Source organism: Falco cherrug, chromosome 11, assembly GCF_023634085.1.
Source record: "Falco cherrug isolate bFalChe1 chromosome 11, bFalChe1.pri, whole genome shotgun sequence".
NCBI lineage: Eukaryota > Metazoa > Chordata > Aves > Falconiformes > Falconidae > Falco > Falco cherrug.
The window spans coordinates 21,084,972-21,110,389 of NC_073707.1; the positions used below are offsets into that span (position 1 = coordinate 21,084,972).

Sequence of the window (25,418 nt, forward strand, 5' to 3'; positions counted from 1 at the left end):
CTGTTTTATCACACGTGGTCTTTAGGCGACTGGTTTTTTTGCAAGGCATTTTATTCATTTGGGATTTAGTGATATTATTGAGGGTTAAATTCCCACCACACCCTCCCAGAGCAGCCAAGATAAATTTCTCCCTCTTGTGTGACATGTCATGCACTGAAGAGGACACAGGTCACACTGCTCTTGCACAAGCCTGGGTATGTATCATATGAATAATGTTACTACTGGCATTGGGACAGAAGCCAGAGGAGCAAAGCGATGCTGCGTCCTTACCGTCCACGTTGCTGACTTTGCTGTGCTGGACTGCTGAAATGATACATCAAAGCTGTGAGGTCCTGGGTAGTCTGTGTTGGAAGGGATGGCTGGGGAGGGCGAGAGGGCGTCAAAAGTTGAGCTGGGCTGGGCATAAGGCGAGGGGGCTGTGACGCTGTTCTGCGCGTGCTCCGTGTTGTAGGGGCTGGTGGAGGAAGAGCCATTCTGGATCTGCTGGTCCATGCTGTTCAGGAGCCCCAGGTTCGTGTACTGCGGCTAGAGGCAAAGAGATGCACAGGAATGTTACAGAAGCAACATTAGCACAGGCTGGCTAGCCACAGCATAGCCTTCATGATTGGGGATGCACAGCATGACCTCAGCACACGTGTCACACCAGAAGGAAAGAGATTTGTGAAGAATAGACCCCTTCACATTGGTGACTGAAACCGAAAGAAGCTTCTCAGTCATATAGTAGATCAACAGCCGAGCTGGGAAGAAGACCTTACACATAACAAGGATGTGATTCACAGGGTGGCAAGCTGTCTCGAAGAGACAGGCTGCCTATGTCTAGAACACCCAGACCTAGACCTTTTTAGAAGGGCTGCTATAACCCGATAAAAATCACCAGGTTCACAACAGTGCAACTGGCTCTAACTTGCCCAAGGCTGCATCGTCTCTGACGGTCTCCTGTTCTACACAAAGACTGCTCCTCTTTTTGTGGATCTGACCCTGCTATGCACAGTGCCATTTAGGACCTCTAACTCAAGTAGTAACTGCACTGAAGTGTGTGATTCACTGGAGAAAAGGTTCATAGCACTGAACAGGTTGCACCATGCACTCAATTCCCAGTGACCAGTCACAGGCAGTAACAGAGAGGAATTAAAGGTCTCCTCAAGTAGCATGGAAGGCTTCTCCACATACTTTAGAAAGCAGCAATTGCCACAGTGTGCAGCACTTAAATTAGCAGATGTCACTGTGCCCCAAAAGTAGCCTCCAGGTACAAACAATGTGAAAAAATTGAAGATATCAAAAATGAAGGCTAAGGAATGGAGCACAGAAAGGCTAGGATTAGGCATATGGTTTTTTCTGCTAACCTCTCCCTAATCTAATGTCCTGAATTCTATGTGTAGCCCTGGTCCCCTGCCTCAAAGAGATGAGAGGGGAACAAAGTTCAGAGAAAGGTGACAAGAGCGAGCAAACCCTTTCAGTGTCTTCCTGTAATACAGCAGTAGCTGACTACTTTTCAGCCTGGACAAAAAGACAATGAGGAGAGAGATGGAACTCAGTATGACAGAAGTGGATAAATTCCTAAGTTACATGGAAAAAAAAAAAAAAGAAACAGGACATTAATTTTCATGATCTCTTAATAGAGAAGCTGGGGAACAACAAAACATCTCGAGCAGAATTTTGGTTTAACACACACAGAGTGGTTCTTCACAAAGCCCACAAATAATCATGGATTTTTCTGCCACAAAATGGTGCGGATACTAAAAGTTTACATATGTTCCAAAAGGCATCAGACAAGTTCTGCTGGAGAAAAATCCATCAAGGCAAGCGTATCTGATTTTAAAATTCTGAACCACAAATAGTTGTAAGCTGGGAAAGTACTCTGGGGAAAGACAATTGCACAACTACCCCACTCTTTTAAACCTCCAAAGGACCCAGCACTGGCCACAGAGACAGGGCAGCAGGTGAGCGGTACACGGGGTTCAGCCAGGCACACGTAGCCTGATCCTTGTGTATGTCCAAAGGGCATTGTTTGTGCCCAGCTTAGGCAGAGCAGCATCCAACAGGTTTGTGGTACCCACCCCCAGCAGCTCTGGGAACAACAATGAACACGCAGCAATACGTGCACCTGGTTTTACTGTTATGGCAGAATGCCCTCAGGCTCTTCTCCTTGTCCAAGGGTCCGAGCACCTCACATCCCTGCACATCCTATAGCTTCAATCCCACCCAGAACCATCAAGCTCACATATCTCTCAGTATTTCAGCCAGTCTGCTCCCAGCTTCCCTCTTCTTTCCAACAGCTGCTCCCTTTTCCAGAGACAACTTGGTGTTATCGGCCAAACAGCAAAGATTCCCTGAGTCAGAGCACCAATGGCAAGACCCATAACAAAAAGCTTTCCCAATACTGGGAATCCCACCAGTCCTACTGAAGTTTGGAGCAGCACATTGTCACTCCTCAAAGGACCTGAAAGGGAATGGCACAAGCTATCTGCTGAGCTTCCCAGGGACTTTGGACAAGCCATTTAACACCCAGCTTTGCCAGTCATTTCAGCTATGGAGGAAAATGGCTGGTCCCTTTGCAAAGATAAAGTGCCCTCCCTATACCCAAACACTTTATGCTCTCAGCTGTCCTTCCAGGAGGGGAGGAAGTAGAGAGATTTAAACCATCAATTAGAGCTCTTCCTTAGGTTTCTGTTTCACTGGAAGAGGCCGATATTTTATGGGGGTTTAATTAAAAACTCCAGGTGAGGCTGGTGCTCTGGGGTCTTCAGTGACGCACATGGGACCTCCCAGAGATGGATCAGGTTGCTACTGCGAGCTGCGCTGGGAAGAAGAAGGTCCGGTGGAGAACAGCACAGGGACTTCATTGTGGGAGCTGGGATGGTCTGCAGGGAGAAGGGAGAGCTGTTTCCCTCCCTTGCACTGTCAGAAAGGTGCTGCATCCGTGGGCAAGCCACCTCGCATCCCCCTCCCAGCCTCAGCCTACTTCAGGCAGCAAGGTCTGCAGGGCAAGGATTGCCCTCACTGTAAAAAGCACTCTGCTTAATGGGCCGCTGTTTTGTCTGAGGCCTTCAGGCAGCAGAGTAATAAAAGCAATTACATATTGAGTCCTAATCCTGGGTGAACCAGTGACTCTCCTCATTGCCTCAGGTTAGGCATTTGCCCTCCCTGCCTCAGTTTCCCCATCTACAGCAGCAGGGAACGTTATAGATGCCCAGCACCCCTGTTAGATGGGCAAGCAAGTATCTGCAATTGGACTCAAAGCTCGCTAAATAGTTGACGCAGGAGAAAGCAATCCAGACTGGTTCTTCTTCTCCAAAAGGAGATTGCAGCTTTGGCAATACAGATGACAGTTATGTCTCATCTCCTGCGGGCTATTCAGCCAGTCAAGACCTATTTAACGGACTTTTGGTACATGTTTTCCCTTAAGGCTCATTCTGTATGGCAAGAGCCAGAATGCTGATGTACTGCACCCAGGGACAGTCTTTTTCCTGTTCAATACTTTTGTATTTAATCAAAGAACAAACCTCCCTGCCCTCCTGCCCCAAAACTAAGTCCTGAAGATGTCTCAAAAATGTAGGAGTATCATTCAGTTGTTTAATTTCTCATGGAGATTACCATCAGACACACTCCCTAACCAACAAATGATGAAAAGACGGCTGTGATGAAAACAGTCTCCTAAACCAGCTCAGACATACAGACAGCAAAACAATAGTGTTTCAGCTTTCACTTAAAAACTATTCCCTCTAATCCTGGGCTACTTAAAGATGACGGAGAAAGATGGCCAAGCAGTCAGTTGATGTTAACAAGACAGCACAGTCTGGAAGTGCTGAAGGTGCTGCCTGAGAGTCAACTGGGGGGGGGGGGGGAGGCGGGGGGGGAAGAAAAAAAGAAAAATAATAAGTGCCCCATTAAAATTTAAGATATCCTTAAGAGAATCAAAGATCCTTTTCATTCCTTTCAGTCCAGGGACCATCTGTCTAAATGTTACTAGTGGAGCAGCCATTCCACCACATTTATACACTCACATGCCACAGCCGAATGCCATGTCCCCATTTGCTCTTTAAATAACTATTAATCTCCTTGCACTTACCCTCGTGCTGACACAAGCAGCTGTTGGACTCCCCTTCTCCCCCTCTGAGTCCCACCAGCCTTTCACCTTCCCTGGCCCCTTGCTCCCCTCCCCAGGCAGGTGCTCCATCCACAGGGACAAAACCAGCGCAGGGTTTGCACACACACACCCCCTGCACTAAAGCTGGTCTCGCAGCTATGCCCCAAGGCAGGCGGAGAGCTGTTTGTGCTCAAGGGGTCAACATCTGAATTGCTTGCAAGGCTTTTGGAGGAATCAGATAAGGCTTTCCGAGGCACACGCCTTCTGACAACACAACAATTAGAGGGGCAGCAGGCCCGGGGAAGTCGGGCGCAGGAATTCACCCTCCACCGCAATAAAACCCCTTGGCCTCAGCCACGCTGTGGATGGAGAGAACAAAGGAAGCAAGGGGCTGTGGACACGTCTGCAAGGCATCGCCCTCCAGGAGGGGTCCGCAGGGTGTGTGCTTGCACACACAGAGCCTCCTTTCACCACTTACCAAGAGAAAAACAGCGTTTCACTCGGCAATGAGCTCTTGCCAGGGTGGTAGCCCAGAATGCAGCACATGCTTATGTTTTGCTGCGGCGCTGTTCTAAACAACTGCAGGACGTAGTCCCACCGCCAATTCCTGGCGGAAGAATGCTATTCGGTGGCAAGAAGAGAAATGCATGCAAAGCTGGGAGAAAGGATTATCTAATTTTCAGTGCCTTTGTTCTCTATTTTGTTCCCTCCACCAAGCTTCTGAAATTATTAATATCACTGAGGCATTGTAAAAACCTTCCAATGAGTTTAACTGCAAATAGAGTGCTACAATTAAATCTTAGGCTATGTATTTTGGCACATCGTTTCAATAATGTATTTTGAATGATCGGTTTCGCTTCCTACACCCCATCAGCTTCACTTTCAGGTTTTCATGCTAACTCACGCTTCCAGATTAGAAGAGCCATGATTTCACTGGAGAGGCTGCTGAATTAAAAACCTGCCTGAAAGCTGCAGAATTGTTTCATCACGGTTCTGCTGCCGGGAGGACAGATCTCCCCACCGAATCCTCCTGACCCCAGTGGCTCCGGGGCATGTGCCACAAGAGGGCAATGCAAATGCTCCAGAGCCGATTGCTAGGGCAGAGCCCCCAACCCACTCAAAGAGGGGCCCTTCTCACCCTACCCTGCAGCAAGAAACGCCCCCCACCCCACCCCCCCCACATTCTGCTGCCACAGCCTGCTTCTAAGCTCATTGTGTTAATTGATAAGGTTATGAGACAGATCTGCAAAGAGACCCCCAGAATGAAAGTAGGAGGGAAGTAATGCAAATAAAGTTCTCAAGGGGACTTCCACACCAAAAATCCCCTAAAATACACGGATTGAGCTATTAACTCCCCAGTTATCGACCTTTCAGAGAAAGCTCTGAGAGTTTCTCCGCTTGGGAAAATGAAGGTAGAGTTACCATCTCCAGGTGTAGAACACACAGACGCCTTCCACCCCCATCAAAACCCTTCCCTGTATCTCCAAAAGAATATGCATGTGTCATGCACACATACCAACAAAATCTTAATTTTCATTGCTGAATCTATGCAGCTCAAGAGCATTGTCCAGCTACTCAGAAGGCCTTGCAAAACATCACCACCGGTGCTTATTCTCCCAAGATAAGAGATTATGAAACTAATACACTACCGTGGGTTGCCAGCAACAAGATTTTGCAAGGCACTTTGCTAATTCTGTACTTTGTCCTTAACTGCACCACAGCCGATGCACTAGGGCTAAACAGTTGCAGGGCTGGTAGGAAGCACCTTACAGCAATACTTCAGCACTGGGCCAGGTAAAGACTCAGATTCCTGTTGGAAAACAGTTCTCAAGAGCAGCAGGATAAATGTTTTCCAGAGTGCTCAATGCCTATCCAAATCAGCAGACAGACACCTCAAATGTATCAGGAAAGATTTAAATCAGCCTAGTTTTTCACACCTTCCTAGCAAAGGATTTTGGTAGGTGGAAGTAAAGCACTTAAGCCCAACAGAAGTGCTCCTACCATAATTATTATCAAGTTATTGCTGACTGCAAGACTGTACAGCTTTGCCAGTTGCTCTGAAGGCAGCTGATACCCGATGCAGGCACACTGCCTGTGCCATTACAAAGAAGTGCCAAGAAATAAAAGGCTCCACCCACCCCTTCAGCTAAGATCAGGGCTGGAACTGAAAGAGATATCTAACTCACTCATCGCAATGATTTGGTTTGCATCTTTAGCCTCTTTTGTCATTAAATCAAAAAAAAAAAAAAAAAAAAAAGACTGAAAAACTTACTTATGCATCAGACTTTCCACTCAGGTCACATACATCCTTCAGGAAGATGTTCCATCCTTTCAGGAGGAACAAGCTCAAGTTTGGACATTGCTCTGGTCCCCTCCAAGCCACGAGGGGAAGATGCATACAGTCTTTTCCACACCAGCTCAGACCCAAATCCCCACAGAATGCCAGGGTGCTAGCGGCAGGTCTCACAGACTCTGCACTCCCTCCAGCTCTATTTCTAAAATGGAAACAAACCCCATAAATCTAGTTTGAAGAGCTTTTCCCTCAGAGCTACTGTGCAGCTAAATACATCAAACACTCGAAAGCCCACAGACAGAATGATAATGTGCACCATATACTCAATGTGTAGAGCGAAGGACCAAATAGCTTTGGTTGAACCAAAGACATCAACAGTTACCAAGATAGGTTCCCAGGCACTATAGCTCTTAAGTCCTAATTACCATGTGTCATGGCTTTTAGCGCTATAACAAATCTGTGTGAGTAATCTTACTGTTGGGTCATTGCTTTTTCCAGGAAAAGAGGAGACTATTTCACATCCCAGTAGCATTACAGGTTCCCAGTTTGATGGAGTGCATTGGACTAGAAGAGGTCCTGGAGTCAGTAACTCTTGTCCTGGCTACCAGACCTGCTACAGCATAACCAACGACTCCTCAACTCAATCCCACCTGTAAGCACACTATCTCCTGCACTATTTAGAAGGGGATCTATCTGAGATCCATAGGGCTGTGCAATAAGCACCACCACATTAATTTTAAGAAACTAAATGCAAGAACAATAAAGAAGAAAATATTCTTCTTCCAAAAGGGACGAGCCTCCTGTAAGAAAGGCAGAGAGACTGATTCTCTTCTCCACCCCATGCAAACGTCCTGCACAGTTATTTCATGTTAAGTAGGAAGATAACCCCAGCAGGTTGCCTGGGTAGCTTCCAACACCAACTAGACAGGTAATGCACAACCTAAAGAAAACAGAGTCCTTCATTTCACGGGGCAGGGGGCAAGAAAGAAACAAAAATCAACAACTCCCCCTGCCAAAACCAAACAAAACCAAAAAACCCAACTAAACTGCAGCATGCCTTCCCTTCCAGAAACCACCAATCAGCCCCTCGGCCACAGCCAGCTTGGTAGCCAACACCCTACATACACTAAACAGGAGAAATTGGTGCACATCAATAATTTGCAAACACACACCATCACGCTTGAAAAATGCCATGTTCTGTTTGCTGGGGGAGGGAGGAAAGTCTGGGTGATTTTTGCTGGGATTAGCTATTCCACTCTGCATATCATGCCACATCTACATCCTTTAGGTTTACATAGACAGCACAATTTTAAGAGCCATACCCTGTAAGGCTGCAGCCTACTTGTTTCCACCTAGACACAGTTCTGTGGAACTCAGCAGAACTTCTTGTTCAAGTTAAAGTCCACATATGCAGGTATTCACAGGCTTGGAGAATAAGATAAATCCATGAAAAAGCAATGTGAGGGCAAGTTTCTACTCACCCATAAAGGCTGTAAGCTTTGGAGTTGTTTTACTCCCCCCAGCTGTAATTGTTTTCCTTTTTACCTAAACTTTGAGTTTTGCCCCTTGGTTAATTCATTTAACTCAGCAAGAAGTATTTTTCAGCCAGAAGCAGGGTGCCTTTTAAACAAGCACAGCCCAAAGCAGGAATGCCTGCAATTCCTGACTCCTACCACCTGCCACAGGTTCACCTAAAAGAGCTTGTCTAATTTGGTGATTATCAGAATGACAGCACATCCCACTTCACACAAATATTAAGTCTGGATATCCTACATTTTGTAAATATTTCTAAGTATTTTCCAATGCACATAAAAATAGTATCACTGACTTCCCTAGAGCTGTAATTTAGGTTTTAATCAAGAAAAAAAAAAACAACAGGAAAAAAGTTTCTGAATTGCACTCTTGAAAAAAAGTTCTTCTTACATAGAAAACAACTTCATTTCCAAAAGTCAGACCACTTTATGTAAGCTTTCATTAGAGTATCTAGGCTATGCTTAGTTATTTTGAAAATTCAGACAGTTTAAACCAGGAAAAAGTCCAAGATCCACCCCCCCTGCACACAGTCGTTTCTTTACTCTGAGCTTGTGCACAGCAATTTGACATGTAATAGGAAAATATATAAACAAAAAAAAGAGGTGGTGAAAAAAAAATCATACAATATTACCTCCATGACATGCAACAAATCATGAGACATCAGAACTCCATAATCTTAAATCAAATTGATTAATAACCCAAACACTCAGCTTCCTAGAATTAAAACAGAGACCAAGAGTTTCTTATGTTCTCCTATTACCAGCTGGACAACATAATGTCAACAAGGATCTGAAGAGCCATGAAGTATGGATGATTTACAAAGGCACCCTCTCACACTCCCAAGAGATGTAAACATAACTGAAGACAAAGACCTACATCAGGAAAACCAGAGAAAGACTGCAAGATTTCAGCAAGGCTTTTTTTTCGCCTGATTTCAGTGGCTGAGAAGAACTGTAGGATTTCTGGGCACCTGGCTGAGCTGTGATCCTATGTGCTGAGTTTGTACAGCAACGTTGAAAAGTTGGATAAAAAATAAGAATTTTTAAATATAAGAGGAACCAATTAAAATACAAAGGGGGAGGTGAAGCAGGGGCTGAAGAGGAAAACTCCAGTAGCTGATTAAAGCTGCTTTGTTTCTTGAGCTTTTACTGGACGGTAACCATTGATGGTTATCAGTCATTTCAGACATGCAGCATTTTATTGTGTTGAGAGGGCAGCATTAGGCTGGACATGATATCTGTGTGTCATCCACAGTGAAAGGCTGCAGACACTGTAACCACCAAAGTATGGCCATAGGGCACAAGGACAATGAATAATCAGGTCAGAATAGCACCAGGGCCTGAGGTTAACTCCAAAATTCATCATTATGCTCAATAAGATCTGACTATGCCAGATTTCAGACACCAAGGTAAAATACTCCAGTTAGGTAACATTTTAGTCAGAACAAGAAATTCAGATCATCTGCAAGTTAAAATAAGCCAAGCAGTTAAACATACACAAAAAAAGGAGAAAGAAAAAAAAAAAAAAAGCAGCCACACATAAATCCCCCACACCCACTCTTTGAAGCGTGGTGCTACTACAGAATATAAGAATTCGCAAGAAGAGTTATAGGAGGGCAAAGGGCAAATTAAAACAAGTTAGAGCAAGCAAAGGAAAAAGGTTACACTGCAGCACGAGAGTCCCTATAGATTAAAAGGAAGATCTACTGGATTTTCTATTGTATTTGGCCATTTCATCCATCCAAATGAGATGAGAACACTCCTGGATGATGTTCTCAAAAGCCTGAGACACCAAACAGCAGACTGAGAGGCTTTCAAGGTTGAGCAGGGAGTCGAAAGGACTGGCTGCCAAATTCTGATTATGCCCCAACTACAGAGAACAAAAGGAGGCAGGGCTTTGCCTTCCAACACTTTATTTTGTATATTAAAGCAGCTCCTGACCTGCACCAAGCTGGCATTGCCTGCACCCAAGGTTGGGTCTGTTGGGGTTCAGTACAGCAGCACACACAAAGCTGGGGGACAACCCTAACCGCCCCTCCCTCTGCGGTACATGTCAGGAACACCGCTTCACATCACTGCTGCAACCTACTCCTAAGACACCAGCAGGAGCTTTACATGGTGTTTTCCAAAGATGCCAGCTGTGCATGCACCAGACCCACAAGCTGGTCTTTGCGGGGTGTGTGTGTTTAGGCAGACACAACATGCATGCCAACTCAGTGCTTCTTCCACAGTGACTTCACCCTATCGGCTTTACAACCATGAAGAATATTTTCCCCAATGATTTAAATCATGTTAACACATATTCTGCACACCCAGGATTTCCACAGGGCTCTCTGGTGTGTGCCCCCCAATGTCTAACAGCACAATCAAACCCACTTCTCAGTACTTCCCTCTCTGTCCAATCCTGCTGACTTCGGCAAACACCGAGACACCTGGTGCCAGGGTCACTTACACAAGTCATGGCTTCAGAGATCTACATTTGATGTGCTCACCTGGACAGACCTTTCACTGTCCAAACTGAGATGTTAATAGATTTATTCGGAATGGAATCGCTCACATTAACAGAAAGACAGGAACATTTTCTGCTTAGATTTTCCTAATTTTAGTGGCTGCTTGCAATAAGCAAGTTAGCTAAGCTAACTGCAAGGAATTTCTAGTTGCTTGCCCCCCAATGCATGTGATTTCAATAGCCAAAGACAGAGAGGGGGTCTTCCAGATCTCTTGAGAAACAATGTACCTACCAATTTCCATCCAATACCACATTAAACTCCTTACCCCTCCAACTGAAACATTCACAGTTGCTTTCAGACACACAGCACAGTGGACTGACAAAGGCTCATCTCTACAGCTTTCCCACCTCAGTATTCAAGTAGTAGTTCCCTGTTTGCAAAATATTAGAACACACCTAGCCAGTGTATGTTCTAGTTTCCTTTTTAAGAACTTGCACGCTTATCTGCTGCTGAAAGAGGGTGGAGGGAAATTCACTCATCTACTTAGCGCTGGTCAGTCACCACCAGCACTCCTGAGAGAGTAAATTCTTATGCTACAGATCAAATGCAGACTAAAACGGCAGCAGTGATAAATCACAGTAAAGGCTCGCAGAGGCTATTGAGGGTCTCTCAGAGACACAACATAAATCTGAAGAATCCAGATTTTACAGAGCAGTCAGGCAGAATTTTATTCTTTTCTTTGAGCAATCACACCCCAAAAAAGTATTTCATGATGCATAAAGATGTCATAACGTTACCTAAAAAAGGCAAAAAACCAAACCCAAGCAAAATGACTAAATACTTGAAGTCATTTCCCATGCAGCAGAGAGATCCACTTTGCTGACTTGACACTTTTGCTGGCAGCATGCTTCAGTCCTCTGCAGCTGCAGGCTGAGAGGGCACATCCACCTATTCCTAGTGTTCTGTTCACCCCCGCTCCCCAGACGCCGCGCACCAGCCCCGCACACCAGCCCCCGTACGCCCCTAGACTGCGGCTCTGTGGCATGGGGATCTTTGCCTCAGCGCACAGCCAAAAAGCCCAGCACTGCTCCTCCTCCCCTCTCCCCGTTCCCAGAAGTCGGCAAGTTTCTTTGTATTTACTTCCTAGATCTGGATTAAAACTGAAAGATTCATATCTGCCCAGACACAATCTATCCCTTTCATTCCCAGACACTACCCCACCATAAAATATTTCCCCTTCCCTCCCTAAACTGGGCGTTTCCTCCCACTCTCTTGCCCTTGGTAAAAACATTCATCTTCTTGCCATCTTGAGGAAGTTGGATTCGTCTCAAATTTCACCAGGTCCCCTTGTATACCACTTCCCAAAGTCCTTGGGGGGAAGTTTAATCCGGATCCAAACTCTGGAATCAATCCCAAGAGGCTGCTGGGATCCAATCAATGCATTAATTTTCAAGCATGCTCAGCCTTGCCGCTTGGGTCCACTTCCAACCAGAGCGGACGGCTGAGCCCAAGCCCAGAAATACATCACACCTCTAGCCATCTATTCTAGTTATTAACAGGCACATCCTGGTGAAAACACTGCTGCTTTAGTTGTACCATTAAGACTCCGGGTGAAACAGCAGTGGCAGGGGATTTGCAAAAATACAAGATATCATTGAGTCTTCCTGGATCAACTCCAAATCAGTCAAACATAGCACAAACTAAAAGAAAAACATACAAATAAAAACCCAACAACACCACTTCACCACCCCCTAAAAAACCCACCAACACCGCCCCCAAAACACCACCATGAACACATATTTAATGTCTTTGTTGCTTCCTTGTGCATGGAGCTTATAACAATAGTCAGTAATTTCAAACAAAATCATCAAGTTTAGATTCAAGTTCCCAAAGAGGATTCAAGTTTACTTTGCCAATGCCAAGGAACTAAAACTTCCACGCTTCTTTCTGAGACTTCCTGAACAGTCATTTCTTACTGATTTTACACCTTATATTAGAAATCTTACAGAAATAAAAGCCCAGTCATCTTAAATCTCATCCTGCTCTATTTGTTCTTTGCTCAAGGTAATGGCAAGCAACTAAGGTAAACCTGGAAAGCCTCTCAGGCTTTTCATTAGAAGAGAGCTGGGACTCTCCGCAGGAGCCAGTCTGCTTACAGGAAATAGGTTCACCCCTGCATTTCACTGCTCTTCCTTCTCAGTAGCTTACAGTCAAATCACAACATGCAGACTCCTGTTTCTCCTGGGCTTGGCTGCTAAGGCTTTAGCCCATGGTTTGCCCCTACTGAAAAGCAGCTCCAAATCCCCACAATGGTTACAGCATCTTCTCCCAGCATATCAAACGTCTGGTGAGAAGCTCCATTTGGGAGACTACAGATTGGAAGATTCCTCAGAAAGAATTTAATACTATAACTAAAGAAATAATAAAAAAAAACCAGGAAGTTTTATTCACTTGGAAAGACCCACTCGCATGCCCAACCATGGCTGAGCTCATGTATCTCTCTAAAGATCACAGCCTTGGTTAGTTGTCACAGGATTGCAAAGTGGCTTTGCATGGCGCTGAGACAGCAGAGAATCTAGAAAACGTGTACAAGTGAAAAAAAAAGTTGAACCTCAACACCCTCGGAGAGAAATTATTTTCCTCTTAATTCCACTTGATACCAAAATTGACTTGACACTAATCCAGGCCAAGTGGCACAAAGAGCTTGAGCTCACTTCTCTGCTGGAGAGGATGGAGTGGAGTGTTTCTGTTGGTATATGAGAAGCTCCTCTCCTTTCTGATGATTTATGCAACCTCACTTTAAAAGAGTTGCATTCATTTTATTGCCTACTCTGCACATTCTCAAGAGGCGTTGGAGGCAGTGCCAGAAAAATAACAGGGTTTAACAGTGTCTAGCACAAATCCATGGGTGCAAGAGCTCCTTTCTGAAGCGTTTCCAGATATTTTTTTTTCCCCTCAGTGGGAACATTTTGTAAATAGAATTTAAAATTTGCCTTGAGCCAGGCAACACCCGCTTTTATTCAGCCCTTCACGATAATGGAATAAGTAGTTTCTCCACCGGTTATAGCCAACGTCTTCCAGAGGAAAGAAAGAGCAAAGCACATGGTTTACACCCTCTCACATCCCACATCCACAGCTTTCCTGTTGCAGATGCCATGTCTTCCTCATTGAACTAGTGAAGCTTCTGTCTCACAGAGAACAGCTGCAATTGGAAATAAACCCTTCTACTGGGCAGAACTTGGCAGATGCAGCCCGAAAGGTCACCACCAGATGGGTTGAAACACACAAGGCAGACAAAGCTTCCTTCTGTTGTTTCTGTATGCTCAGGGACAGGGAGAGAAGAAAAACGATTCCACTTGATTTAAAACCATTACTTCATTATTAGAAAAAGACAAAGTAAAAAGAAAAAACAACAGCTCCTGAGGGAGCTAGGCAGTAGCATAAGTGAGCCTGTGTTGGGGAAAAAAAAAAAAAGAGAATTCAGGTGTTGGTGACATTGTGGAAGATTCAAATAATCAGACTGATATGAATAAACCAGTCAAAACAGCAGTTCATGTATTCCCCAAGAAATAATCCTGAACAGAAAGTATACAGATAGCCTCAGTTGAGACAGGATGAAATTAATTTACAGCAAACAAAAATGGATCATCAGTTACAACCAACAGCTCAAGATGTAAAATGCCCTCACTGCACTGCAATGGCAGCTCTTTTCCATCTCTCACAGTAAAAACCTTTTCACTGTAGAAAATATCTAGTATTAGTTTCTTGACAAAGGAAGCATGCTAAAAATTTGCCAACAACTAAGAAGATCCTCGTCCCTGATTTCATACTGCTTATTAAGACTAGTTTTGAGCACGGAAAATTGTAAAACAGATGTAATTTCCAATCTGATGTCCAGTGTAATTAAATTACTGTGCAAACCACAAAACGTGTTACTGAGCAGTAATGACACTTTACACACAGAAGAACTATCCTGATTGCTGCAGAAGTATTGCACACACACAGAGAAGGTAAAGTAGTGCAGGCGGACGGAATATCATCAGGTTTCATTTTTGTCTATTAAGGGATATATTCATTCTTTCCACCCACATGCAGGTTACAATCACTTATTTCTGGGCTACACCCACAGCCTCAGACTGCCGAGGTCCAGTCCCTCCATCTAAAGCAAGGAGAGGATTTCTCCAGGTAACATCCCCAATTCACTGCTCAACCTGGGGGTCACGTTACCTCTACTATCAAGACTGATATCACCAAAAATTTTTAGTACTCTATTATGAAACAACAGAAGGCCATCCACGGCACGACAAACCTGCTCCAGCAAGTGGTTGGACCCTCATCAGAAACACACTCAACTCTTGCCCTTGTCTGCATTTCTCCCCCAGAGTAGTCCTCTCGTTTCAGGTGGGAGAGAGATGGGAGCACATGGCAAGAGGCAGGTCCCAGCTTACCGCTGCCCATCTCTCTAGACTACTTCAGTCTCTTCATTGGCACACACAAACAGGGCAGCAGCATCCGCTCAGTCTCTCCAAACAAAAGATTTGGGCATACCTAACCTTACACTTTTCTATCTCAGGAAAAATTGCAGTCCAGTTGTAAAGGTTTAAAAACCCCTCAGAGAGCCTCTACATCCTTGCAGAAGACCTTTGTAGCCCAAGGATAAGACATATGCCTCACAAACCTGCACAGAAGATACATGACAAAAACTTTAGCCCCTTGAGTGCAATTACAGCAAAAATGAAGGATGAATACACAAAAAGCGTAGCTGGAATTGCAGCTGGACACCATCAAGGACTACAACCCCCAATGCACCTCCCTATTTCTTGCTCTTAATGAGAGACTGTGTCCGAACCTGTAGGGCTTTGATACCATTTCAATAAACAGAGGCCACTGAAAGGCAAAGCCCTCGTACCTGAGTCCTGCACAGCTCAGGGAGAGATTTCCTCCCAGGGACTGAAAGTTGCCTGCCTACTCCGAGCCAGCGGAACTCTGAGACATCATCACAATTAATAGGAGGAAGGACCAGGACAGAGGTTCAGGTTTAGCCAAAACCTTCCTTGAGAAACTCGTTAGGTTTCACATAGTGTCTATCCAAGTGCTTTCATCTTGCAGTAGGACAAGCTGTGGGGTGCAGAGGGTACTGCACAGATGGGTCTTTCTCCCTCGCCTCTCCAGACTGGAGGAAGGCAGCAGGTGAGCTGCTCTCCTGGGCAGCGACCGGGCAGTGTCCTTCAGAGACCGCTTCCTTCGCCCCAGGTTTGGCTGAGAGCCACAGAGAAGACGCAGCAGGAGGGAAAGACCCTTTGCCAAATGCAGTCAGGGTGACCTCTGCCACGTGGCGAAACCAGCCAAAGAAAGGAGCACCAGAGGGGCCATGGCTTTGTTCTCTTTGGTAGTTCACAGCCAAATCAAGGCTGACAGCAAGGATAATAAACCCCAGTCATGCTTTTACTGCACACCAATGAAGCTGATGCTCAAAAATGAATTGCAGCTCGGTTCCCTTAACCTTAAACTAATGTTAGCTGAACCAACATCCCAAGATAGGTGCAAGAAATGTTCCTTTCACTGAGGAGATCCATCTCCCTCAGGACATCCTTCCAGACCACCCCAGAGACCCACATGTCTGCTCCTGCAAAAAGGAAGGCCTCGCATCTCGGGCACTAGAGGTCAAGCACATGCATCTGAACAGTTATTTTAAAAAGCTAAGAGGGAAAAGAAAAACAAAAAAAGCACCCTTCTGAACAGGCTATCCTAACCCTCAAAGGTATTCACAGCAATCTGTATACAATTTTTCTTAATCTGCAGTGTGAAGGAATGCTGCCAAAAAGCCATAAAGCAGAGCATAAGACTTTTTAGCATAAAACCAGTTTTCCCCACTCCCCTCCCAAAACTATGATAAAAATCTTAACGGAAAGAGATTCTTTAATTTGTGTCTCTCCCACAAAGAGCAGGAAGGTGCTTGGGAAGGCTGAGGGATATAATAAAAATCACAGCACGCATTTCTTATCAGTGTTTGAACAAGAGGTGTTTATCCTTTTGGCAATGCCTTAATTTGATTTCAGCAAACACTCCAACTTCTGCATCATTGTCTCAGCCAAACGGCAGAAGAATCCAGAGTCTCCAAAGGGAATCTCTAGTGCTCTCATCCTCGCTTCCCAGTACTCAGGAAACTTGGACAAGAATGGACAAACTTGCAGATACACTCTTCACACCCAATTTTGGGCACGTTCCTCTGCAAGCATTTGTGCACAACACCTAAAATTCCAGATGCGGAGACGCGGTAGGAAGACACAGTGAGATCCAAAAGGTTCCTGCACATCAGCACCTCATCATCCCATTATAACCGCCCCAACGTCTCTCTCCTCTTCACATCTCCTACTCATAAACACACAGAAACGGATCTCCAGGGTCATCAAGTCCGGTGCTCTGCCAACAAAGGGCTTAATTGTTCTTATAGTCAACCCAGATCAAATGCTGGGTTAGATTAAGCTGCAAAAGTGGTTGGGGCAGGTTCCATCTCCAGCCTTTCAGGGCTGTGATTCACTTCAACACCCTTCTCCCCTCTTTCAGCTTTTCACAACCAGAATTTTCCTATTTGGGAAGAATTCCTCATCCCACCGCAGCATTCGGCACCACGCTTGCGGGCATGGGTGCTGTAGGGCTGTGGGCGATGGTGCAAGCTCACCGCCCTGGCCACGCAGCTTGCGCTGGGGCTTGTGCAAGGGCCAGTTCCCAGGCTGTGTGCTGGCACAGAGAGCAGAGCTCGGCATCTGCAAGCAGGCAGCGAGTGTCCTGGGGCAGCTGGGCCAAGCACCCCAAGAAACGAGCTTTGGGGAGGAGGGGACTCCCTGCTTTCCATTTTAAAATTTGACATAAATTGGAGGGGAAAAAAAATTACTCCTCCCCTTCAAATGAATTCTTTTGTCTGTTTTTAAACCCAAACTATAGTCTACAGCAAGTTTTTAATGAGTTGGTATGGCCGCCTTCTGCACAATCCAGCAACAGCTCTAAAATCTAAACTCTAGCAAGCACCAATTGCAACAAATCATTACTTCTATTTCTACGCTGAGAACTATTATCATTTTTTTCTTTTTTAAGGAAACCATGCCAAAGCCTACACCTGGTTTTCAAGCTTAGGCTGAGCAAGGTTCATCATCACCAATAGGTTTTAATTGAGCATTAACGAGTCTCCCTCTCTTTTGAGAGGAGTCATTGGAAAGGCTGCTCTTCCTCAGAAATACAGCCAAGTCAATGCTAATCAGGTTTGCCTTCCCCAGCGTGCAATGCTTCACTGGCTGAACAAAGTCAGTGCACCATGTTCAAATCCAAGAAGGGGAAAGGAGGAGGGGTGGGAGGGGTTGGTGATGGGGAGAGAAAAAAAAAAAAAAAAAAATCAGAGCTAAAGCCTTTTAAAAAACTTCCCCTGACAGCAACGGTGATTAGCAGCATTTAAGCGGAGCGAGAACGCTCCTGAGCGCATAGCTTCTGACAGATGAGCCCAGCAAGTCAACCATAGGGACTCCACAGCCCCACTGCTGCTATTCAGCGAAAGTTGATCAGATAGCAGCAGACAAATAATGCCAAGCAAACACTGTGAGAAGTGCTCTCTCCACATTTAAGAGTTTATAATTAACCTGGGGAGGGTGGAAAAGAGTCACCAATTCGGGTCTTCTGCCTGGCGGCAGCAGGTAAAACCCACATGCACACTGGGCGTCTGCACTCCCCGCAGGAGAGGGGATGGGGAAAGCACACCGGTTTCAATTTACCCCTTGCTCCCCCCGAGTCGCAAACCTGCCATCCCAGGTGTGCAAGCCCCAAGTCTACTTTTAACTGGTTTTTCCTCGCCAGCTATTGCATCTTCTAGCTGTGCTGCCGGCCTTGCAATTCCTATTTTGTTTTCTTTTCCAAGTGGCTGAGCTTCCGTCTGCTTCAAGTCTCGTACCCCATGCCCTCCACTTCAAGCATTTTCACCAGGAACACACACACACATGCGCGCGCACACTCACACACACGCACAGAGGAGCTTTTGCTGCATTGCCATTCTGACGAGTGTCAACACAGCTGCTGTCTTTGCTGGAATGTAAACCAATATCGTCGCTAGATCTCCCTCAACCCCAGGTAACTTCCTCAAAGATTTCAACAGTGTGTGGCAATTCTCTCCACTACCACCTCACAAAACATTGGCCCAGTTGGTTAAAAGTGATTAAATACATTTTAAAAAATAATAATAATAATTAAAAAAAATAAAGCTTCATCTGAAGTTTGCATTCCACTCACATCCACGCGGTAGAAAGGGCTGTAGAAAGCAAAATGCATCCATTGTACACACATTCATGCTCGTATGTTTAGACAAACACCTTGTATAAAATATCTTGCTGCTGCAAGTCATAAGGAAAGGTATTAACAGCACTGAGTAAAAGAGTTATTGGTGTGGACGCTAATGCAACACTTGCAGCAGAGAAGCTTTGTCTTTATATTATTTTACTTTAAAAGGTAACCTAAGAAGGCATTTATAATGCATTTCTAGTTATTTCCTAGATACTATCCTCTTCTAACAATGAGCAGCAATTTTGGCAATAAAAGACTAGTAAATGAGTTATAATGCAGTCAACACCGATACTGTTCGGACTGCTACAGGAACACAACCTGTACACATTGCCTGCAGTAAGCGACTGCTTTGCCTTGCTTCTCCAATGGAAGGAAGCTATGTTTGACTGATCAAGGTTCCCCAAACAAATTCACGGTCCCAAATTCAAAGACTCAAAGTTCACTCTCCTTCAGGTATTTAGCCCAGCAAACTCCACTGCCCATTGTAAAGTGCAAAAGTTTCAGAAAAGAAGTGTATATTCTACACGTAATTTCAGGACTACAAGGGTGAAGAAATCGCATGCATTCACTAAAAATATACTGAAGATATTATAGCTCAAACCTAGAGTCCTTACCTCGCTATACTGGGACTGGGCATTGTTTTCCAGGTACAACATGTTAGCCGTCAAATTGATCAGTGCTGCTGTTCTTTCTTCTGGCTCCAGGATTTTGACAAACACCTCCCACCCCCTAGAAGACCCTAAAAATATGTGATGCTACTTGGAAGATAACAGGACTCGGAGTGTGCCTTTCTGCATAATTGAAGTTTCCCTTATATACCTAACTATAGGCAAGGAGGAGGAGGTGGGGCTCTCCTACCTTACCTGTCCAATCTGTCAAAGTGCCACCTGGAGTCCTCCACTCCAATGGAGAGAGGCCTCTCCCAGCTCATTAAGTAGTTAGAATTCCTTATCACCAATCTCTAAAAAGCAAGCGAAGGGAAGGGGGGGAAATGACACACCAGAAGAGAGAGAGGGAGGGAGAAAGAAAAGGAGAGAGAGCAGAAGAAAGAAGAAAGGAAATTATAACTTTCCCTTGTCACTTTCCTACAATTTTGGGAACTCAAAAGAGAGGCACAGAGTTGCTCCAAAGGAGCTGCTCCAAGAAACTTATCGTGTTTATTTGTTTTCTGAGAATACTCCAGGGTGTTTTTTCAGGCACAGGCTTTGCCTTTGCCAAAGCCCAAAATGTTCGGGAAGAGACTGAGATGCAGCACTCAAGACGGGTGGTGCAGTAACACAGCCGAGCTCTGGCTGCTGCAGCACGCAGGTCTGGGACAAAACCCACAGGGAGCTCTCCGAGAAGCAATCGCTGTTACATGCGCCGTGATCCAGCTACGTTCTCAGTCATCTGTGTGCTCTCGCCCATGCTCACAGCCAACAGGTCCTGTGTTTGCAGGACATCACTCCAGCTACATTTTTTTCCCCTCCTTTGCAATTACTTCTAACTCACGCCACAGTAATAAATCTTAAAATAATCTCTCTTAAACCAGGAAATGTTAAAAAAAAATAATAAAGTAGTAAAAAAGGTAACTCATCCAAAGGGACTTGCAATTTTGAATTAATATATGGGAGAAGTTGTTTGAGTACTGCTCAGGAAAAACCACCTGGACACCGTGCCCACAGCAAACTAAAGATTTTGGAAAGAAAGATGGGAAAAGCACTTAGCTGAGACAGCCTCTGGGAGAACAGAGCGAGCGGACAGGCAGATCAGAACAGCCCCAGTGATTTCACTCTGAACAAGCAGAGTCCCCCATCCTGTCCCAGTGTCCTGAGCGGAGATGCCCAAGCATGCCAGTGGTGCGAGGTCTGGGCTGTGCCAGGGGCAGCACCAGCTGCCCTCCCGGAGCGGGGTTGGCTTGTCCCTCTGGAAGGGGTCCAGGGGTCCGCTGCTGCCGTCCCACCGAGCCAGCGGGGTGCACAGTGAGAACAAAAGGCGGCTCGCTTTGCCTGCTCCCGAAGAGCAGGGTAAAGTGCCATCAAGAAAAGGGAAACAAAACACCTCTTTAAAGGAGTGGGGAGGGGGAAAGAGAGGAAACCAAACATCCAGATCAGAGCTTGGCCTGCCCTCCCAGCCTAATGACAGAGCTCTTATTTGAGGACCTGTTGTCAAGCAGACTGGTGCCTAATTGCCGAGTACCTGCACGAACAGCGCTGCATCGAACACCAAACCTCCCGCTGCGGGTGGTGAGCGACCCGCCCACGGGGGCTTTGCAGCGGGGAGAGGGGTCCCAGCAGGGCTGGAACCCACCCACGGACCCAGCGCCTCTGTGCAGCCTCTGCCTAGGAGCTGCTGCTCCCTGCCATGCCAGCTCCCTCACCTCCAGGCACTGTTTAACCCCAGCTTCTCTGGGCACACAGGGAGGGGAGTCCACATTCACAGGAGATGCGAGTAAGCCAGCTGTGCTGCTCAAGGTGCTAATGGCTCTCTACTCTGCCTTCCCCAGTGTACGGCAGCAGCAGGAGCCACCAGTTCCTGCCAATCTGCAAATTAAAGGTCACTGCAAGCTCGCGCCAGCCTCTTACCAGGCTAGAGATGGACAGCATGTTCATAAGACTGCTGCTGCTAATAAAACGGGCCAAAACCATCTTCAGGTAGGAACCAACATAAGAGCAAACACAGAGAACTGCAGTGCCTCCCCACTCTGCAAAAGCTCCTTGCCACGAGAAGCAGGGTAGGTACCTCCTTTAGCTCTAACCCTGTGAGCACAGCTCAGTGGAGGACTGCTGGGCCCAAAAGCAAAAGGTTTCGAGTACGTCCCGCACACCTTCCCAATTTCTCCTTCACCGAGGACTATGCAAGGAGGTGCTTTCAAGAATGGGCTGCAGAGAGGAGCACTGAGCACTCCCCAGCCAAGGGAGGTCCCTACCTACCACCACCAGCAACATCCCAGCTTCAGCTGGGGCCGCACACACCTTCAGCACTCCTGAACTGCCAACAAGAGCCTGCTGAGCACACGGCAGGTTTCCTACATCACAGGAATAACTCAACAGACCACTGCCACAGCCCCTTCCCCTCCTCTCCATCCACCCCAGCACTGCCTGACACCAGGGGCTACAGCTTGTGCACTTTCCTGATCTCACCCGAGATGGGTACAAGCCAAAAAAGCCGCACAAGCACTAATCTGGAGATACAGGCAAGGTTTGCAGGGAGCAGCCACAGCACCATTTGCCAAACAGGTCACTTCATAGCACCACTGCAAAGCTTGCACAGAGCTGGACATCAAGGTAGAAGTCACCTGTGGATTTTCTTCTGTCTAATAGCAAGGAAAAGTTCTGCTCTGCTCAGAGGACCATTTTGACCCCTGAACGCTGTCAAGGTTTTGGTACCAGCCCATAAGTCCAAAAGATATTGAAGGGAAGGAAAGAGGAGCAGAAGGTACATACATAGATCTCCCAACCTCAGTGAGTCATTGCAAAAAACCTCTTTTACTAGCTGTGCTATGAAACCCAGAAGATCCTCCTTTTCCAAGTCATTAATGCAGCACTGTTGTGTTAGGTATCTGCTATCTTCTGTCCCACAGGTGGCTGGAGGTGGCTGTGGGTGAAGCAACACCCAGATGCACTACAGAGAGATATGTGGAAGTTTATCCAAAGAGATCTGCATGTCAAACATGAGGAGAAGGGTATATAGCATGAATAAATTGACATGTCAGCACAAATCCCTGCCCTCTGTACACACAGCCCCAACCTGGCTCAGGGTTTCAGAGGCATTAGCCTGTGCAGTCACCTTGAAGTGGATGCTGGACAAGTGTTTTTTTTGCAAATCAGTCATACACAAGCAACACAAAGGAGGCCACAACCACCGTGACAGGGGCAGCAGGAGGTAACAGAGCATGTACCAGACACTACGGCCACCAGCACTGCTGCAACCCAGGCACAAGTGCACCGCTCTCATCACCCCAGGGCTCCAAACCTTATTTCACTGGATTCAGACCTAAATGCACCCTCCTCATAAGATGCTTCCCCCAGCCCACAGGCTGCTGTCATGCCTTAACTATTCATACCAACACCAATGGCACAAGGGAAGAGTAAAGGCTTGATCACTTGCCTGTCTGCCTTATATTATGAGTAAAGGAAGCTCCTAGGGTCTCATTTGATTCCCTCCTTTTGCAAACGCAAAGATTTCCCACAGATGAGTCTCCAACAACCTAAAAGCAGCAAGGCAGCATCTCTTCGAGGCTCTCAGAGGGAAACCTGACAGCCCAAAATAGCTTGTGCTCCAACGGCTGAGTCACAAAACCAAAGGGACACCTCCCACCTCCTCAGCCTGCACACTCGCTTCCTAGCAATGGGACAGCGATAGTTATCATTTATCTGAGCCTTCTGGACAGACCTCCAAGGGAAACCAACATCAGTCCTTTTGCAACTGTGATGGTCGAAAAGCCATGGCAAGACAATCTTTGCAGGTAGCGATTATACCTTATGATACCGATTAGCCTAGTCAGAAAAAGCAAACAGATCTGGGTAAAGGCCCTCCTTTCACATTTTGAAAAGAATTACTTCATACTGAGGCCAGATGAACAAGGTTTAACTTTATTCTTCTTGTCCAAAAAGCTCCCCCCTATGCCAAAGAGAAAAATAACAAACTAGAAAATAAAGAAATCAACCCAAAGCATCAGGGGTTGAATGCTTAGTTGGATTTAACTTAAAAAAACCAAACAAACAAAAAACAAAAAAAAAACCCACAGAGCTGCTCATCCTTGGGAAAGGAAGTCTTTTTAAAACAATTTACCTCCAATACTATAGGAAACTAAAAGCAGTAATTGCTAGTTAGATTTGAAAGTTTCAGCTGTGTCCCTCCCAGGTGTGACTCAGATGTTTTAGAAAACTTCTGGAAATGCTTTGTGGCTACTGCAGGTATGTCGAAGAACAAAATAATATGCAAACAAGACCCCTAAGTTTCCAAAATGAGGCATCAGCCAAGTCAAACTGCTGATTCAAATGCTTTCTTTGAATGCACTTTCCCCATGCTGTTATATGGTTTGTCTCAGCCTCTCTCACTGGTACCACTCACAAGTTCTTAATAACCCTTCCTGGATGCAACATAAGTGCCCTAAATCACAATGACTAAAATAGCATTGCCACAACTGTAGCGTTAATTGGAGACTGAAATTTCTTGTACAAGGGGTGTGTGTGTGCACACCTGCCTGCATGTTAGGCGGTTCATGCAGAATTTCCTGCAGATCAAAGAAAAAAAAATAACCTGCTCAGTCCTCTCCACTCTTATAAAAATAGCATCTGGATCAACTGCATCACCACAGACTGTGACATTCGCTCAGCTCAGAAGTGTTTACAAATTAGGACTGAGATAACAGGAGGAGAGAAAAAAATAGAATGTAGGATTTGGGTTTTTTTGCTGTTTGTTACATCTGAATAACTGCTGAATGCTCAAAAACCAAGGCTCTGTCACTTGGCTTTGGAAATCTTTCTGTGAAGACTTTACAGGGACAGATGTGATAGACTGCAATAGCAGGCAGCCAGAGCAAAAAGAAAATACATTTTTGAAAGTAAAAGTCACCCTCTGCCTTTGAAAACTCATGCAGAGCTTCATTGCTCAAACCACAAAGAGAAGAAAAAGAACCCAGCACATACTGAAACAGGGACTTCCCCCTTTTTTTTGTTTAAAAAAAAAAAGTAATCTATGGGAAGACAAAATAAATAAACCCAATAAAAATAAAAGAAAAATATGTTGCTGAAAGGCAGCATCCTGCCTGCTGTTGACTGGTTACAGCCTTGTGCACATTCCCGGCTGGCTGCTCCCAGCACTGCATGTGAGGTGCACCCATAGGCAGGAGAGGGATGAGCACCCCCAGCTCCTGTAGGTTTAACTGCTCTGCTGCACCCACAAGAAGATCTGATGCCCTCCTGGCTTCCCCATCACTGACCCAGGGACAGGTCTGATGCCCAGAACTTCCTTTAGAAAGCACTCAAGCGTGAGCCTTCAAGCTAGAAATATGCCCTGGCTGCAAGTCCTTGGTGCTGAGAATCAATCCTTTCTTCCAAGAAGTTCCAATTGCACTTTCCTCCATCACACCCTCCCCAGTTTTTAAAACTGCAAGGTAAAGAGATGGACTGGCTGTGGGCAGGAGGAAAGCCCAGCTCCTGGCTCTGCCCATGCACAGGTTGGCTTCTCCTTCCCCCAGGAGCGAGCCCTCCCCAAGGCAATTGCCTGTCACAACAGCCCTGCCCTCCGACCCTGGGTAAACATCTGCACGCTGCTATTTGAGCTCCTATAGCCTCGTTATCTCCCCCAGAACACCCCTAGGGCTAATTAGAGAGTTAATGGCATCATGTCAGGAGATAACGCTACATGGGGGGAAGCAGGGAGAGGGAAGGTGGAAAGGAGTTGTGAAACAAAACCAGTTCCCTTCACAACCGCTGTGCAATATTGGTTTAGGAAGGGTGCACGCAGCCCCCAGGGACTCTGCCCTCCAGCTGCTGAGCTCCACCTAATAAGAGCAAGACACTCCTTTGGAGAGATTCAGCCCTCCAGCCAAGATGATGCAAGGTCCCTACGCCTTCCCCACCGTCTGCACAGCCAAAAATCCCTCTAACCCCATCAAAGGCAGGTCATTCCCACCAAAGTGCCAGCAGGGACACGCTTCCCACAGTTGGTATACAATGCAGGGCACCAAGCATACAGATGATTTATCAAAAGGTGTGTTTATTCCTGGTTCTCCTTTAGTATCA

General features: G+C 46.0%; 1 protein-coding gene across 5 annotated transcripts in view; it reads right to left on the bottom strand.

Annotated features, from left to right (window-relative positions):
* Positions 1–25,418, bottom strand: part of TP63 (tumor protein p63) — an 87,226-nt gene that overhangs the window by 52,504 nt on the left and 9,304 nt on the right. For all 5 annotated transcript variants that reach the window (XM_055723829.1, XM_055723830.1, XM_027811878.2 and 2 more), the window contains exon 2: positions 271–525. In XM_055723829.1, the coding sequence (XP_055579804.1) occupies positions 271–525 (255 nt within the window). The remainder of the gene's footprint in view (positions 1–270; positions 526–25,418) is intronic.